The sequence below is a fragment of the Rhinoraja longicauda genome, chromosome 8 (assembly GCF_053455715.1).
Source record: "Rhinoraja longicauda isolate Sanriku21f chromosome 8, sRhiLon1.1, whole genome shotgun sequence".
NCBI lineage: Eukaryota > Metazoa > Chordata > Chondrichthyes > Rajiformes > Arhynchobatidae > Rhinoraja > Rhinoraja longicauda.
This window is the reverse complement of record NC_135960.1, coordinates 35,618,010-35,637,237: the sequence shown is the minus strand read 5'-3', so window position 1 is coordinate 35,637,237 and position 19,228 is coordinate 35,618,010. Positions and strand designations below refer to the sequence as shown.

Here is a 19,228-nt window from a genome sequence, read left to right as displayed (position 1 = left end):
CTATGTCACCCCTTGCAAGGGAATGAATATCATTCCTTACCAGCAGAGCAACCCCACCCCCTCTGCTCACCTGTCTGTCTTTTCTATACGTTGTGTACCCAGTGAATATTCAGTTCCCAGCCCTGGTCCTCTTGTAGCCATGTCTCAGTGATCCCTACAACATCATACTTGCCCATGATTAACTGAGCCTCAAGCTCATCCACTTTATTTTTTATACTACGCGCATTTAAGTACAACACTTTAACTTCTGTATTTACCTCCCCTCTCACATCGGTCACAAATGGCCCTGCCCTTAATCTCTTTTCCCCTCTAGAACTTCTGTTCCCATTCTTCCGAGAGTCTTCTGCAATATCTCCTGTATTCCCTTTAACCTCATCTTCATATTCACAATTTGTTAACCCCTCCCCCCCACTACTTAGTTTAAAGCCACAGGTGTCGCACTAGCAAACCTGCCTGCCAGAATGTTTGTCCCCCTGCTGTTAAGATGTAACCCGTCCCTTTTGTACAAATCACCCCTAGCCCAGAAGAGATCCCAGTGGTCCAGAAATCTAAATCCCTGCTCTCTGCACCAGCCCCTCAGCCATAAATTCATACCCTCTATCTCACTGTTCCTGGCCTCACCAGCACGAGGTACCGGTAGCAGTCCAGAGATAACCACCTTCGACGTCCTACTTCTCAGTCTTTTTCCTAACTCTCTAAACTCCCGCTGTAGCACCTCCTTCCTCTTCCGCCCGACGTCATTCGTGCCCACGTGCACAACGACTTCAGGTTGATCGCCTTCCCTCACTAGGATTTTCTGAAGCCGGTCTGTGATGTGTTGAATGTACTGTTGTGGATTTTCAATAACATGTGCTGTAATAATAAAAGTTTATTTCATTTTTATGTTTCCATAGCCCGAGAAAATTCAAGGTACAAAGTACCAGCCAATTTGCAGGAAGAAATGGCCACCCTAGATGCCAATCTTCAGCAACAAAGGTAATTTCTGTAACAGGATTAACAAGATTTGTCTAGGAAAGAATACTGATGTCAGGGGAGGGGGATGGACAAACATAGAATGTAGTCAGAGACTGTAAGAAGTGGGAGAACTGGGAAGGGGGAGGGGATGGAGAGAGAAAACAAGGCTCTCTGAAGTTAGAGAAGTCAATGTCTGAAGAAGGGTGTCGACCCAAAACGTCACCCATTCCTTCTCTCCAGAGATGCTGCCTGACCCGCTGAGTTACTCCAGCATTTTGTGTCTAACAATATTTGTCTGTTTGGAATAAAGTATTTTACATTGGAAGCAACCCAAGAAATAGTAAAAATCATTAAATACAACAAGGGAACTACAAACTCCAGCCATTCAGCAGGGCGGAGCAGAAAAGACAATGTAGGATGAATAACAAGGGAGCGATACACAGCCTCATGGTGCTACTAGGCGTTGAATTAATTATTCAAAACTAATTTGAAGTATTGTATTCAGTTTTAGTCACCCTGCTAGAGGAAGGATGTTGTTCAGCTGCATCGAGTGCTCAGGTTTACGAGGGCCAGGACTTGAGGGCCTGTGCTATAAAGAGAGGTTGTCCAGGCTAAGACTTTATTTCTTGGAGCACGGGAGGAAGAGGGGTGATTTTTGGGAGGTGTATACAATCATGAGGGGAATTGCACAGTCTTTCACTCAGAGTTGGGGAATGAAGAACCAGGGGATAGAGGTTTAAGCTGAGAGGGTAAGATTTAATAGGAACCTGAGGGGTAACTTTCTCACGTAGAAGGTGGTGAGTACATTGAACGAGCTGCCAGCGGAGGTAGTTGAGACGGGTACTATAACAACATTTAAAAGACATTGCCAGGTACATGGATAGGAAAGATTTAGAGAGATATGGGCCTAACGTGGGCAGGTAGGACTAGTGTAGATGGGGCATCTTGGTTGGCATAAGCAATTTGGGTTGAAGGGCCTGTCTGAGCTCTACGACGCTCATGGGTGCAGACTAATGTCCTATTGTAGCTAAGCAGTGATATTTTGGAATATAGTTGGTCAGCCATTATTTCTGCACAGTAGTTAAAATGGATAAGACATTCTCAAAAATTGCCCCTAAATCATAACGGGTCGACAAATGAATCAGAATCTAAGGTTCTTTATGGGTTAACTAAATTCCTTTTTTTCTGAGGAAAAAAAAATATCTTCAACATATGCATTTTCTTCAGTGGAGCAAAATTGATGGAAAGAAAAAGTCAAATTTGCCTCAGGTTCCTATTAAATCTTTCCTATCACCTTAAACTTGTGTCTTCTGGTTCATGATACCCCTACCCTGGGTAAAAGACACCGTGCCTTCACCCTAACTGTTCCCTTCATGTTGTTAATCACCTCTAGAATATCAAAATCCTGATTGGGCATGGTAATTATACTCTTGAAGATGATTGCAAATTGTTGAGCTAAACATATTTAAAACAGACTACGGGTATTTTTAAATTAAACAAAATAAGAATGTGCCTTTTCCCTTGCCTTTAGGTTGACACATCTAGGTTATTTATAGAAAGAAACACTTGCTGTTTGATTCTGTTTGCAATAAACTACTTCAAAAATAAATTTAGTTTACATTAGTTTATTGTCATGTGTACCAAGGTACAGTGAAAAGCTTTTGTTGCGTGCTATCCAGTCAGCGGAAAGACAATTCATGATTAGGCTTGCTATATCATTTTTCTTTATTTTTAATTGTACTCATAATTTTTTAATACTTTAGGAAAATATAATGTGCAAGTCAAAATTGTGTCAATGCAATCTGATACTTTGCCCTGGCTAAACAATTAACCCTATGTTTGTTCAGTACCTCACAAAGCATCTTTTTATTTAACATATAGCTCAAAATCATTATTCAAATTTTAGAAATTGTTTAATGATTTAGAGATATCTTTAAAAAAATGCCTAATAATTCATTTAACTTTCAGAAATCAGCTACAAGTGCAAAATAATACTTATTTTTAGAGTTTTAGAGAATGAAGTTTCCACAATTTCCGCAATGAAAATGAACTTTGCATTAGAACAGGAGCAGAAGTAGGCCATATAACTCAGAGCCTGCTCTTTAATTCAATAAAATCATGGCTCGTGGCTCGCCCATATGTGTGCTTTATCACTGTGCTCTAATTCCCTTAGTCCAAAAATCAACATCAGCCTTTAATCTATTCGATGGTTGAGCATCTGTGGGTTGCGAGGTAAATTCCAAAGATTTACACCTGTCAATGTAAAGAGTTTTTTTCTTTATATCACTCTTATTTGGTTGACCCCTTATCTCATACCTGTTCCAAGGTTCTCTATATGGAAGAAACATCCAAATTGTGAATTTGTGCATGCCATCTCTGTCAATTTTTTTTTTTAGTTTTCTGCAATACTTTTGACATAAACTATCTTGGACAATGATGAATTATGTTAAAAATGCATTAAATCTGGTTTAAAACAAGTCTGAGGGGAAATGGTTTATCTAGCAGAACTACCCCTCACTACTTACATTTCATTTTTTGGAAAAATGATGAAATCTTCATTTATGCTGTTTCAAATCCAGGGCAGAATTTGATTCTGCAGCCAATAACATTGAAATCCACCTCCACTTGGGTCCCATGTATAAGTTTGAAAATGGTGCCTTACAGCCTGTTTCTTCCCAGAAGGACAGTGTGTTGACAATAACCATAGACAGGAGAAAAACAGTTGGTGATCTGATGCAGACTATATTCCAGGTAAGTGCACAACATTTGTTAATGTCAGTGATGTACTGTAGTATATTTATGGGTTCTTATTTAGGATTATTGCACATAAATTTGTGGAGCACAGGAGATGTTTGGCTCATTGCTTCTGTGCGTAACATTTGAACATGCCCTCTAATTAATCCACTCTCTACACTTTACCCAATGACATCAAATTCTCTTGTGAGAAAGTCAGATTAAGTTCTTCCACCCAAAATTAGCAAAACAGAATTCTTAACTAATATTATCAAGTGCTTTTTATTGGGTACTATTTAACAAGATTGCTAAAATGATTCTAAACTTATTTGACCCTCTTATTTCATCAGGTTAACTTTGTTAATTGCGTAACCAGGAGTTTTGCACCTGTATCTGATAATAAAGTTAACTAAATTTACCGCCCTTGGGACACATAAAGTTGGAGAACAACAAATTAAAGGATATTTACAATATACCATCTAGTACACTTAACTAGATTCCTGATTTACACAAACAATTAAAAAATCGGAAAAGAGCAGTTATCGTTGAACTCGCAATATACACAGTGGTGGGAGCTGTAAAAACATAAAGGTAACAGCATCTGTGCTGACCCCACATGAGGCAAAGTTTAATAGCAACATGTTTTTTTTTCCCCCAAAGAAACTTGGTGTGTCATTCTTAAAGGGATGTCAGGAATGACATCACTTTATGGGACTCAATGGGACTTTTTGGCCCAATATAGGATTCAACAAATTAATATTCAAGAATGTGCCTTAGCCGTACATTTTAAGAACTTATACTTGTTTTAGGCAGAAACCACTTCAGATCACACTTGAAGTAATTTATTGATCGAACATTAACGGCTCCAATTGGGAGCTATTGCAGATGTTTTCTATTCTCTGGGGAAAGCCCCTTACCTTTGACATGAATCTATCCACATATAATTTACAATTCTGAATTGTAGTCCCCCTAATCAGATTGTACCCAAATCGGTAACTTTCTGAAATTGCGACTGGATGCTTTTACTGAGAATGTTGCTGTGGCCTATGTTTCCAGTATCTGGATATTGCCTACAATATAAGGAGCATAGTCAGTGAGGTCTTGTACAATGAAGAAATAGTATTACTTGTATTATAATCAGCACCCCTGTGTTTGTATCCCAATACCCAATAATTCAACAGCTGCATCTTGTTTAGTTTGAAGATAGACACAAAATGCTGGAGTAACTCAGCAGATCAGGCAGCATTTGACCATGGGCATGGATACCTGACGTTTCGGGTCAGTACCCTTCTTCAGACTCATTGTGGTAGGGGGAGTGAGAAAAAAGCTGGAAGTGAGAAAAGGCAGGACAAGTCACAGCCAGCCACAGTTGACATCAGGCTAGGGGGTTCCCCGATAGACAGATTGTTGGACAAAGGCTAGAGATAGAAACAGATGTAAGCCCAAGAGGGATCCATAGTTGCAAATTGCAAAGGTAGTTAAATGGACTTTTAGTTGGGGTTGGGATGGGGTGGGGAGGGGTTGAAACTGGAGCAAGGTCAGCATTAGTTTGCACCCACTTCAACAATTTTCCCTCCTAAAATCTGGTGCACGTTGTATATTCTTCCTCTTATGTGAGCTCTACATTTTAAATTTTATTACCTCTCACACACTGTACAAATCTGACAGCAGTAATCAGAAAGGCACGTGAAGAAATCAATAAGAATATAAACATATTGCTTGGATTGAGAGCTCATTAGACACACCCTACATCATTTTGTAAAAAGAATGTCAATTTTTTTTTGTGCTTCAAGAAAATACAGATGAGATCAAAGGCTTGATAGCAGATTTGTCATATAAGGTGTCATGTGAAACAGATTTAGTTGCAGAGAGAATGAGGTAGTACTTAAATTAAAATTTGAAACTGGGAGATGGCACAAAAGGTGGTAGAAGGATCACAAAAAAATGCCTGACAGGCAGCAGAGATCATTGAGGAGATTGGATAGGCCCTTAATGGCTTGAAGCAGGATAGAGGGAGAAATTGAAAGTAGTCGGAAAGCAATAACTTGGGTAAGAGCCAAAGACAGGGTGAAAAATGAAGACTATATTTTAGAAAAAACAACTTGTAGAAGTGAAAGATCAGAGGTAGATCTTGGAAAATGAGATCACTCACTCAAAATACCCAGACTGTGTATCTCTGAAAGTAAAATATTTTAGTTATTGGTTATGCAATGATACCTTTTTAGAGATGCCTGTGTCTCACACTAGTGTGGCACATTTTTGTTTGCTACTTATATATCCTAGCTGAATGTTGTCCTTATTTTGCCGAATGTGACATTGACTGCTCATAAATTTCTGCTCCCAAATTTTGGTGCAGTAATTTATAAGCATACTTGTTTTCCATCGAGTAACCACAACCATATACATTTATGCAAGGTGCAAGTCGCACTAGTGCAGTATTTCTTCCCTGGTTCCCAATGATGCTGCACTTGGTCAAGACAGACTTAATGCCAAGAAAAATTGCTCTTACCTAAACTCTGTGCTTTAGTTCTGGTTCACTTTTCAAAAACTGGGTCTGGGGCTAGCACATCAGTAAGTGAATTGTTTGGTGAGTAAGTGTCATTTGACTGCACTATCAGCAGTATTGACCATCACTCAAGAGCTCAAGCAGAGGTTGGTGGGAGGCCCCATCCCCCGTTTCTTTTCACCTCTCTCTTTTCTGTGCCTCACCTAGATGGGCTCCCATTTCTCCCTTTCCCCTTCCCCTCGTCACCTTCCACATATCCCTTCCTCTGGCTTCACATTTCATGCCTTTTCTCTCTTTAGCTCACACCCTTTTATTGTTTCTACTCTAGCGTTTATCCAACTATCTTCCCATAAAATGGCCCTCACCTGTATCCACTTATTGCTTTCTAGGTTTTTCTCACCCACACCTCTCTTCCAGCATTCTATCCCCTGCTGCAGGTGGTCTGAGGACGGGTCCCGATCTGAAATATCACCAATCCATATTCTCCAGAGTTGCTGCCTGACCCACTGAGTTACTCAAGAACTTTGTCTTTTCTTGTAAACCAGCATCTGCAGTTTCTTGTGTTGATGTGGTAAATTGGTAATTGGGCTGAATGAAATTTTTACGAGTACAGAAGTTAGTATGTCCATGGGCAATTTTCCACATTGTCAGATGGATTCCAATGATGTAGCTGTACTTAAAACAGGTTGACTAGAGCCGAAACTGGTACTGGAGCATGGGTTCGGCACTATCCCCAGAATGACCTTCGGGATGCATGTTCTTTGCAGTTTCTGATGTGCTTGGCTGTGTCTTGATCTCAGATAGAAGGAACCAGATTAGCTGAAGACTGGCACTAGGACTGTGCACAATTCCTAGGCGCATTTACAATGTATAATTAAACTAAGCTATTTATATTGGTGTAAAGTACTCTGGACCTCCTTAGAATGCAAAAGATGTTGCAGGAATGCATGTGTTTCTGTCTGGGCCTGTTTGGCTCAAGCTATCTTTCATTTATTTGCTCTGTCTTTAGCATTCTCTCATGTATTTTCTTTGCTGTGCCCACCCCAATCCCTTGGGATGAATCACTCTTTTTCTATCCGAGTTGCTCTTGTTCTCTCTTGCTTGTTTTTCTTTTTTTAAGTGTCTCAAAATCATAAATGTTCCATAAATATTCCTGTCAGAGGATTGGCAGTATAGTTGTTACAAAAAGCAGATGATCTGTATATTATTTACAACAGCATGAAACTTAAGTACCTTTCATTGCAGCAGTTGGAATTCTGGAAGGGCGATATGGTGATCACTCTTGCCAAGCAATTGCCAGCAGGCCTTCACCTTTATGAGACCTTTAAAGGTACGGAAGAAAGATTAAAAAGTACAAGGAATTGTTTCCATTATTACTGCATCTTTCCAAAGATTATCATTGCCTTTACTGTTAGCAGCAGGATAACTCAAAGTGTCCTTGTGCCGTTTGAATCACATTATCTTAGATGTGGCTATCTGTTGATAGATTTTACCACGTTCTTGGAGATGTAAAAACAAAAACATTCTCTATTTTATTTGATTATCAATATGTTCATCCAATCTGAATTAAATGAATTGTTGCATGATTCCAACATTGCCGAATTGACTATTTTAATCAACATTAGCTATATTAACTGTTCCAAACAGTCCTAGCTAATCATCTGTGGAATCTTTTGGATTATAATTGTGCAGTTTTATAACTTTCTGCTGACAACTATTGCATGTATCCACTTTTGAATTGAGCCCACAATATCCTTTGTAAATATTGACCATTTTCAGTAAACTTTGGCCATGGTGACATACTGAACAAGACCAATGAAGATATAGTATCGAAGGTCCTTCATAAAAATGGCCTTTCACAAGCAGAATTATACCCTTGTATGGCTTTTTAAAATTCTATAGTTTAGGCCATTGAGAAAGAAAATTATAACCCTTTCTTTTGCATTCGTGATGAGTGAATAAATCTCCAAAACCAATTCAATGGTTGCCTTTTCAAAACCGTTGTTTAACTTTGAATAATTACTGCAAATGCTGTCCTCCTACAATCACTTTTAGTTGCATTCTAACATAAGTATTGGATTTGAGGGTATTGGCTATAAATAGATGTTGGACTAACCTGAACTGTTTTCTCTGGAAATGCTGGTAGCTGTCAGGAGACCTAATAGAAGTTTATAAAATTATGGGAGCCTAGATAGGGTAGTCAATCAGAATCGTTTTCCCAGGGTGGAAATGTCAAATACTAGAGGGCATAGTTTTATGGGTAGGGGGGAAAGTTTAAATGAGATGTGCAGGGCAAGTTTTAGCACAGAGATTTGTGGGTGCCTGGAATACGTTGCCTGGGATTGTGGTAAAAGCAGATAAAATGGTGGTGTTTCAGAGGCACATGAATATGGAGGGATATGGATCAGTTTCATTTGATATCATGATTGGCAAAAACATTATGGGCTGAAGTTCCTGTGCTGTACTATTCTATGTACTAAGTGCAGTTTTTTTTCCCCTTCTCAACCTAGAGGATCACATCTCTCTACACAGTCTGGGTATTACAGATGGAACAATTCTTTTTGTATGGGATGGTAACAAGGTATTGAACAATTAATTAGTTTATGATATAAGTTTCCTATTCTGTATCTTTGTTTTGTATTCATCAAGGTGTGAATGTTGGTGAAGAAAGTGTACATTTTCTAATTTGGGTGCCATGTTTTAGCATCAGGTATTGAATAATTTGATACTGGTCCAACAACATATTTCAGTAAAGCATATATTGCACTGATGTTTCTCGCCATTTATTCACTGACCTCTCTGTGAGGTTGCCGGTGTGATGTTGGAATTGGGAAAAGTTGTGTTATCCCAATTCTCATTTCCCATTTTTTTTAGATTCATATTATCAATCTGGAATGGGGATGTAGGTTCTCTGAAATGGCACCTGTGACAGAGCACGATTTCCTTAGATTGTGAGCTCCTCTGGAATCCACAGCTTTCATATCGTGAGATTCCAAAGAGTGTTATTATGCTTACACCAATACTGACATCTGGAGGATAGTTGTAGTATCTATTGATTTTTTTTTGTTTCTTTATTCAGAATCATTCCTCATCAGAACCAGGCTTAGGTAGTAATAGTCCCCAACTAATCATACATTTATTTATTAAAGAACCGTTGTAATGCTTGCAATTTCAGCATGCAACATCTGAGTATGATGTTTATTTGTTGTGTATTTACACCCAGCAAGCAAATTGTGCTTATGCGACACGAGTGTGTGTGTGTGTGTGTGTTTGTGTTATCAAGAGGGAGGTTTGGCATATTCATGCACAGATCAAATAACTTCTTGCAACTTTTCTTTACTGTGAATATTTATATTTTTACTGTTTTACTATTTTGCTTACATGGTCATTTTGTTTATCCTTTATTTTAACTTAAGTAGTTCTTCTGTTTCACTTTAGTTGCAGTATAAATATAGAAATTACAGATTCAGTTTGCATAATCAAAGGCATGGCATCATAGTATCTTATGTTAATTATTCTGTTGGCAGGTTTGTGGTGTAGATGTACAAATGGGTGAGGAGTTTGAACCATTACTACTCAAAATACTGTATCCCCACCTGAGGAGCAAATCAGAAACTGAAATCATACAGTTCAGCGAGACACAAAAGGTGTTCACCCGGAACACATGTTTTGGTTCAGTTCGGGAAGCTTTAGCCTTGTCGACAGGAATTTCTCCAGAGGAGCTAACACTTTATTACAGGAAGTTAGAAAATAAAACATCCTCAAATTGGGTTGCTTGCGACAATGAAGATATACACAAAACTCTTGCAGAACTAAGACTTAAAGATGGTGATTCAATGTTAGCAACAGACCAGAAATACAATGGCTTGAGGTAAGACTTTGAGATATTTTATCTATGCAAAAATAGTAAGACTTGCTAATGTTTGCTATAGAAACTTAATCGATCAGGAAAAAAAAATTGGCAAATATATTTGCTTAAATCCCTGACACACTAAGGGAAGTTAGTGATCCGTTAGTGACTGGATGTTAATCATAGAGTCATACAGCACAAAAACAGGCTCTTCAGCCGAATTTGTCCATGCCAACCAAAATGCCACATCTACACTAGAACCATCTGCCTGTGTTTGGCCCATATCTTTCTAAACTATTCCTAAACATGTACCTGTCCAAATGTCTTTTAAACATTCTTTTTATACCTCCCTCAACTACCTCTGGCAGCTCATTCTATATACCTATCACCTTCTGTGTTTAAAACGTTGCCTCTCAGGCTCCTATTACGTTTTTCCCCTCTCACCTTAAGACTATTTGCTTTGGTTCTTTATTGTGTAAGAAGGAACTTCATATGCTGGTTTAAACCGAAGATAGACACAAAAAGCTGGAGTAACTCAGCGGGACAGGCAGCATCTCTGGAGAGAAGGAAAGGGTGACGTTTCAGATTGAAGAAGGGTCTCAACCCGAAACGTCACCCTTTCCTTCTCTTCAGAGGTGCTGCCTGTCCCGCTGAGTTACTCCAGCTTTTTATGCCTATCTTTGGTTCTTTATCCCCCAATTCTGGGTAAAAGACGCTGTGGATTCACCTCATCTATTCTCCTGATCGCCAAGGAATATAGTCTTGGCCTGCCCAACCTCTCCCTAAAGCCCTGGCAACATCCTCATAAATCATCTCTGCACTCTTTCCAGCTTAACAACATCCTTCCTACACAGGTTAACCAAACCTGAACACAGTATACTAAATGTGACCTCACCAATGTCTTGTACAACTGTAACATAACATCCCAACTTCTATACTCAATCCACTGACTGATGAAAGTCAATGTACCAAAAGTTTTCTAAACCACCCTATCTACCTGTGATGCCACTTTCAAATAACTTTGTACCTGCACTTCTAGATCCCTGTGCTCTACAATACTCCCCCGGGGCCCTGCCATTCACTGTGTATGTTCTGCCATGGTTTGACTTCCCAAAATGCAACACCTCGCATTTATCTGCATTAAAGTCCATTAACCATTTCTCAGCTCACTTGCCCAACTGATCAAGATCGTGATGTCATTTTTAATAACCATTTTCATTACCTACGACACCACCCACTTTAGTGTCATCTGCAAATGTACTAGTCATGCCTTCTACAGTCTCATCCAAATCGTTGAAGTAATAACAAACTGCAACAGGCCCAGCACTGACCCCTAAGACAACACCAGCAGTCACAGGTATCCAGTCCGAAAAACAACCTTCCACTATCAACCTTTATTGTCATCCGTGAAGCCAATTCTCTATCCAGCCAGCTAGCTCTCCCTGGATCCAATGCGATCTAACTTTCCAGAGCAGCCTGCCATGCAGATAGTCCATTAACCAAAGTTCCAAAGCTTTTGCCTCTCCCTTATCGAGTCATAGCATCATACAGCATGGAACAGGTCTTTCAGCCCTACTCGGTCATGTACACCAAGCTGCATGAGCTGGTCCCATTTGGCTGCATTTTTTCACTCGTTCCCCTCTAAACCTTTCCTATCCATGTACCTCTGAATGTCATTTAAATATTTGAAATTGTACCAGTTTCTACCACTTCTGGTAGCTCATTTCAGATATCTGCCGCCCTCTGTGTGAAAAGTTGCTCCTTGAGTTCCCTTTAAATTTTACCCTCTCATCTTAAAATTATGTCCTGTAATTTTGGCCTCCCCTATCTTGGGGGAAAGACTGACCATTCATCTCATCTATGCCCCTCATGATTTTATAATCACCTCTCGGTCTCCTACTCTCCTGGGAAAAATTCCTCAGCTCTCCAGTCTCTCCATATAGTTCAAGCTCTCCCAGTAACATTCTTGTGAAACTTTTCCACACACTTCCCAGCTTAATTACATATTTTCTATAGCAAGGCAATTAAAGCTGCACACATACTCTGTGTGGTCTCGCTATGTCTTGCACTGCTAGCTGTAACATGACATTTCAAATCTTGTACTCTGTCTTTTTTGAAATAGACATTAGACAAATCCACGTTCTTCAGGGGCATTTAGAAATTGGCTATAATTATTGCCTCCATTATATCAGTGCGCAAGAAAAAAATACTTGTTTGGAATTCAAATAAACTACCATATATTTAACAGCACATTTTCTGTTGATTTCACAGTGTCCCCTGTCCCAATGGTATCCCTGTAAATGTAGTACCACAGACAGATCGTAGCTGGCTGCAGATCAAGAATTACTGTGGTGAGGGATTGCGACAAACTGCAACGACTGTGGTGACCATTCCCGTCACTATGGAGATGGTAAATGGTATTCTGTGTTTCTTTTGAAGTTGCTTCCATTTAAAGCAATGGTTGAAACCATTTTTTTTTTTGCTATAGTTTCTCATTAAAACACAATGCATGTCATTATGGACAATTACAACTGTTTGCTGCCGAAAAATAAATAATTTTTTAACAGTCACTGCAATGGTTCACAAAAGGCAAGTAATTTAAGATTGGGAACACTGCCATCAATCCAATGATAACTGGTCTCGACCCGAAACATCACCCATTCCTTCTCTCCTGAGATGCTGCCTGACCTGCTGAGTTACTCCAGCATTTTGTGAATAAATACCTTTGATTTGTACCAGCATCTGCAGTTATTGTCTTATACTTTTCATTCTCCCATACCTTCACACCTTCAGAAGAAGTTGGTGAGCCACTTTCTTCAACATATGCTGTCTGTGTGATGAAAAAAATTCCATGTTAAATGCAAATTCTAGGCATTTGGCTGAGTTACAATGACAAAGTGGAGATATAATCCCAATTTAAGATAATATGCAACTTAGTGGGTAACTCTGACCCTGACTTTCTAGATCATAGAGGCGTTGAATTTATTTAAAATATGAATTATTGTTGGGAATACTACTATAAAATAACTGATATAAGAGGTAATAAAAACTGGAGGAATGAAAGTTATGATACCATGGTGGCTATTACAAAATTAGTACAATGGGGGCTTCTGGATACTTTTTCATATTTTACACCTGCTCTCCAGCATGATGTGGGAGATTTAGTGGGGGAAAAACAGATATTTTCAATCTTTCATTTTAAAGTTGGCAGTTGGCATAAAGTCAATACAGTGAAAACTTGCAGTGCTATTAACTAGAGTAAGCAAATGCTGGAAACCAGAAACCAAGACGGAAAATGCTTGAAAGCAGGTCAAGCAGCAATAAAGGAGACAGAAACTCTACATGAAATGGGCAGAAAATTAATGCTGAAACTATATCTAAAATTGGAAGACTGTAAATGCCCAGGGCCATTAGCATCGCAGTTTAACATTGGTGGTAGGAAAAACGTTGGAAAGAACATGGAAAAAATAATTGAGACACAACAATGAATTTGAAGGTAATAAAATATAATAATCAAGTCTGATTGGAGTTAAAAGGGAAATTAATGTTACACAAATTTATTTCTCAAATTAATTTCATTCTCGCTTGGATTAAGAATTATTTCAGTTCAATAATCTTGTTCAAATCAAATGGTTGGAAGATTTAATTTATTTTGAAAGCCATCTAAAACTTTGTTTTGAAGGTAGACACAAAATGCTGGAGTAACTCAGTAGGACAGGCAGCATCTCTGGAGAGAAGGAATGGGTGACGTTTCGGGTCGAGACCCTTTTTCAGACTGATGTCGGGAGTGGGCGGGACAGAGATAGAATGTCGTCGGCAATAGTAAAACTGGTGGGAGAATTGGGGAGGGGATGGAGTGGGAAAGCAAGGGCTATTTGAAGTTAGAGAAGTCAATGTTTATACCGCTGGGGTGTAAGCTACCCAAGGTGCTGTTCCTCCAATTTGCGCTGGGACTCACTCTGAGGAGGCCCAGGACAGAAAGATCAGATTGGGAATGGGAGGGGGAGTTAAAGTGCTGAGCAATCGGGAGATCAGGTGGGTTAAGGCGGACTGAGTGGAGGTGTTCAGCGAAACGATCGCCGCGCCTGCGCTTGGTTTCACCGAAGTACAGAAGTTGACACCCGGAACAGCAGATTCAGTAGATGAGGTTGGAAGAGGTGCAAGTGAACCTCTGCCTCACCTGAAAAGACTGTCGGGGTCCTTGGATGGAGTGGAGGGGAGAGGTAAAGGGACAGGTGTTGCATCTCCTGCGGTTGCAGGGGAAAGTACCTGGGGAGGGGGTGGTTTGGGTGGGAAGGGACGAGTTGACCAGGGAGTTGCGGAGGTCTCTGAGGAAAACAGAAAGGGGTGGAGATGGGAAGATGTGGCCAGTAGTGGGATCCCGTTGGAGGTGACGAAAGTGTTGGAGGATTATATGCTGTATGTGACGGCTGATGGGGTGGAAGGTGAGGACCTTGTTGCAAATGGGAGGAGGGGAAGCAAGAGCGGAGCTGCAGGATATCGAGGCGATCCTAGTGAGAGCCTCATCTATAATGGAAGAGGGGAACCCTCGTTTCCTAAAAAATTAGGTCATCTCCGATGAACTAGTATGGAAAACCTCATCCTGGGCGCAGGTGCGGTGTAGACGGAAGAATTGGGAGTAGGGGCTAGGTTCTTTCCAGGACGCAGGGTGGGAAGAAGTGTAGTCTAGATAGCTATGGGAGTCAGTAGGTTTGTAATAGATGTTGGTCAATAGTTTGTTTTATTTGATCATTGACAAAGGCCAGCACTTAATGCCTATTCGCAATTGCCCTTGAAAAGATGCTGGTGATCTGTCTAAGAGCTCTGTGGGGCTCAGTTTCTGTGTCTACTCAAGACAGATACAGCACTTTGACAGAAATAATTGGAAAAAAATGGTATTAGTACAGGAAAGTAGCACTGAGGTAAAAGATTAACCATTATCCTGTTGAATGGCAGAGAAGGCACAGGAGGCCAGATGACCTACTTCTGTTTCTTATGTTAGCCAATTTGCCATAACAATGACCTTCAGGCATTAACTAGAGTAAGCAGGATTCCTTGTGCAGATCCTTCCCAGGTTACAAACCCCTGACGTATGTACAGCCTGTATATACAGTGACCTCCATAATGTCTGGGACAAAGACCAATCATTTATTTATTTGCCTCTGTACTCCACAATTCGAGATTTGTAATAGAAAAAATCACATGTGGTTAAAGTGCACATTGTCAGATTTTAATAAAGACCATTTTTATACATTTTGGTTTCACCATGTAGAAATTACAGCAGTGTTTATACATGGTCCCTCCCATTTCGGGGTACCATAATGTTTGGGACACAGCAATGTCATGTAAATGAAAGTAGTCATGTTTAGTATTTTGTTGCATATCCTTTGCATTCAATGACTGCTTGAAGTCTGCGATTCATGGACATCACCAGTTGCTGGGTGTCTTCTCTGGTGATGCTCTGCCAGGCCTGTATTGCAGCCATCATTAGCTTATGCTTGTTTTGGGGGCTAGTCCCCTTCAGTTTTCTCTTCAGCATATAAAAGGCATGCACAATCGGGTTCAGATGGGGTGATTGACTTGGCCACTCGAGAAATGACCATTTTTTAGCTTTGAAAAACTCCTTTGTTGCTTGAGCAGTATGTTTGGGATCATTGCCTTGCTGTAGGATGAACCGCCGGCCAATGGGTTTTGAGGCATTTGTTTGAACTGGAGCAGAACTGGAGCAGATAGGATGTGTCTATACACTTCGGAATTCATTATGCTACTACCATCAGCAGTTGTATCATCCATGAAGATAAGTGAGTCAGTACCTTGAGCAGCCATACTGCCCAGGCCATAACACCCCCACCACCATGTTACACAGATGAGGTGGTATGCTTTGAATCTTGGGAAGTTCCTTCTCTCCTTCATACTTTGCTCTTGCCATCACTCTGATATAAGGTAATCTTTGTCTCATCTGTCCACAAGACCTTTTTCCAGAACTGTGGTTGCTCTTTTAATTACCTCTTGGCAAACTGTAACCTGGCCATCCTACTTTTGCGGCTAACCAGTGATTTGCATCTTGCAGTGTAGCCTCTGTATTTCTGTTCATGAGGTCTTCTGCGGAAAGTGGTTATTGACAAATCCACACTTGACTCCTGAAGAGTGTTTCTGGTCTGTCGGACAGGTGTTTGAGGATTTTCCTTTATTTCTTGAATTCTTCTGTCATCAGCTGTAGATGTCTTCCTTGGCCTGCCAGTCCCTTTGCGATTAGTAAGCTCTAATTTCTTTCTTCTTAATGATGTTTCAAACAGATGATTTTTGTAAGCCTAAGATTTGGTTGATGTCTCTAACAGTTTTATTCTTGTTTCTCAGTCTCATAGTGGCTTCTTTGACTTTCATTGGCATAACTTTGGTCCTCATGTTGATAAACAGCAATAAAAGTTTCCAAAGGTGATGGAAAGACTGGAGGAAAGACTAGGTGCTGAGAGCTCTCTTATACCTGCATTAAGGAGGCATTTAAACACACCTGAGCAATTACAAACACCTGTGAAGCCATGTGTCCTAAACATTATGGTGCCCTGAGTTGGGGGACTATGTAAACACAGCTGTAATTTCTACATGATGAAACTAAAATGTATAAAAATGGCCTTTATTAAAATTTGACAATGTGCCCTTTAACCACGTGTGATTTTTTTCTATTACAAATCTCAAATTGTGGAGTACTGAGGCAAATAAATAAATGATGGGTCTTTGTCCCAAACATTATGGAGGGCACTGTAAGAGTGAATGTTTGGGAAACCATTGGGGTGGATTTGACAGCCGTTCTGTGGGCTGCAGTCATCTTCTGCAGGAACTCAGTTTGCAACAATATCTAAATGGTTTAATCACATAAAACCATTAAAATGAATTGTAATTTGAAGTTCCGATGTTTGCATATTGCGATGATGCCACTATATTTCAATTTTCAATGAAACCGGTGCATCAAGCAAAACCATATAAATGATTCCTGCTATGTAAAATATAATATGCTGTCTCTTTATGAAATGATAATAACAATAAAAATCTCTCAGTTTCACCTTTCAAATGCTATTTTAAACATCCTACTTTGGCAAACATTTTGGTGTTTTGGTCAACATCCAGTTTAGAGAGATACAGCATGGAAACAGGTCCTTCGGCCCACCGGGTCCACGCCGACCAGCGATCCCCGCACATTAACACCATCCTACACCCACTATGGACAATTTTTACATTTACCAAGCCAATTAACCTACAAACCTGTACGTCTTTGGTGTGTGGGAGGAAACCGAAGATCTCGAAGAAAACCCACGCAGGTCACGGGGAGAACGTACAAACTCCGTACAGACAGCACCACAGGGATCGAACCCGGGTCTCCGGCGTTGCATTTGCTGTAAGGCAGCAACTTTACTGTTTCGCCACTGTGACCGTATGGTGTCAAGTGCCCAATATCTCTCCTCCAAAGCATATTGTGACATTTTACTATGTTAAGGTTCTATATGATTGTTCTCATGTGATTATTCTATTTAAAACCAATTTGCAAATTTTCCTTCAGCTGGTTTCAGAACTTAAAGATAATGCGATTAAAAAACTGAAGTTGAAAGATGCAAAAGGTAAGGAATATCTTTGTAAGTAAAGGCAGTTTCTTGCCCTAACATCACAATGTATGGATCCTGACCATCCAGCCTGATTCACTTCTCTGTAGTATCCACACCTTCAATAATGGGTTTTGGGGGGGGGGGCTTGTGTTGGTACTGATTTATCGTTCCGAGATACAGTGAAAGACCTTTTTTTTGTACACTATCTAGGCAGATTGCACTATACTTGAGTATAACTGGTAGTACAAATACTGAAAATAACCAATGCAGAATATAATGTTTCAGCTATAGTGGAAAAAAGTGTGCGGGTCTCAACAAGATCGTTTAGAAAATCAGGTATACATTCTATGAGAGATGGGAGATTGACTCAAGTGTCTGTTAACAGAAGGGAAGAAGCTATTCTTGATTCTGGTGGTACATGCTTTCAAACTTTCGTATCTTATGTCCGATGGGAGAAGGTAGAAGAGTGTACAAACGTTCCTTGATAATATTTGCTGTTTTCCCAATATCGGTGATGTAGATTGGGTTAGGGGAAGTCTGTTTTAGGTGATGGACTGGGTTGCACCCACTACTCTCTGCAGTTTATTGTGGTCTTGGCAATGCAGTTGCCTTACCAAGTTCTGATGCATCCTGATAGAATGTTTTTTTTAGTTTAGTTTAGAGATACAGCATGGAAACAGGTCCTTCAGCCCATCAAGTCCGCATCTATTAGCAATCATTCGTACATTAGTTCTATCCTACACATTAGAGACAATTTTCAGAAGCCCATTAACCTACAAACCTGCACGTCTTTGGAATGTGGGAGGAAACCAGAGCACCTGAAGAAAACCTACACGTTCACATGGAGAATGTACAAACTCTGTACAGACAGAACGCGTAGTCAGGATCGAACCTGGGTCTCTGGCGCTGTAAGGCAGCAACTGTACCATTGCATCACTGTTCCGTCCAATGGTGTAGAATTTGCTAAGTGTCGTTGGGACATGTCAAATTTCCTAGGTTTTCTGAGGAGGTAGATGAGTTGGTGCTCTTCTTGGTCATATCGTTGATGTGGCTAGACCAGTTGAGGTAGATTAATAGATAAAGTTAAGGCAATTTCCCCTTTCAACATCTAGGTATTCTACCTGAATTTTGTGATATTCCACTAAAACAATTTATTTGGTCATAAATAAAATGGACTGTGTGCTTCCTTCATTGCAATTTGATTTCCAAAGTTGCACTTTTAAAGTTTCGAAGTTTCACACTTTCAAAATTATACTATCTACCACATTAGGTAGATGCTGAAATTCAGAAGCACTATATAGGTGGAAGGTTTTATTGGAACTTTAATACTCTAACTGGGAATCTGTGGGAATGTTGATCAGTACGAATATGTTTCCATTTCAGCAGTAGAGTTACTAACTGAGGTGGAAAGAGAGGTATGACTTGAATCACTTTTCAAATAGATGAGAGTTAAATGTGTGTTATTTGATGACAACTACCTACAGATCGAGTTAATTAGATGGTAAATTATTTTGCAGAAAATGAAATCTGTTTGAGACCAATTGACAGAGTTGGAAAGCTCCTCCCTCCAGGTGCGTGCACTACACA

General features: G+C 39.9%; 1 protein-coding gene across 2 annotated transcripts in view; it reads left to right on the top strand.

Moving 5' to 3' along the window:
- The window catches only part of usp40 (ubiquitin specific peptidase 40), a 104,255-nt gene that overhangs the window by 42,717 nt on the left and 42,310 nt on the right, over positions 1–19,228 (top strand). For both annotated transcript variants that reach the window (XM_078403640.1, XM_078403642.1), the window contains 8 exons: positions 894–975; positions 3,534–3,705; positions 7,439–7,523; positions 8,704–8,774; positions 9,721–10,064; positions 12,315–12,453; positions 17,599–17,656; positions 19,159–19,212. In XM_078403640.1, coding sequence (XP_078259766.1) covers positions 894–975; positions 3,534–3,705; positions 7,439–7,523; positions 8,704–8,774; positions 9,721–10,064; positions 12,315–12,453; positions 17,599–17,656; positions 19,159–19,212 — 1,005 coding nt within the window. The remainder of the gene's footprint in view (positions 1–893; positions 976–3,533; positions 3,706–7,438; positions 7,524–8,703; positions 8,775–9,720; positions 10,065–12,314; positions 12,454–17,598; positions 17,657–19,158; positions 19,213–19,228) is intronic.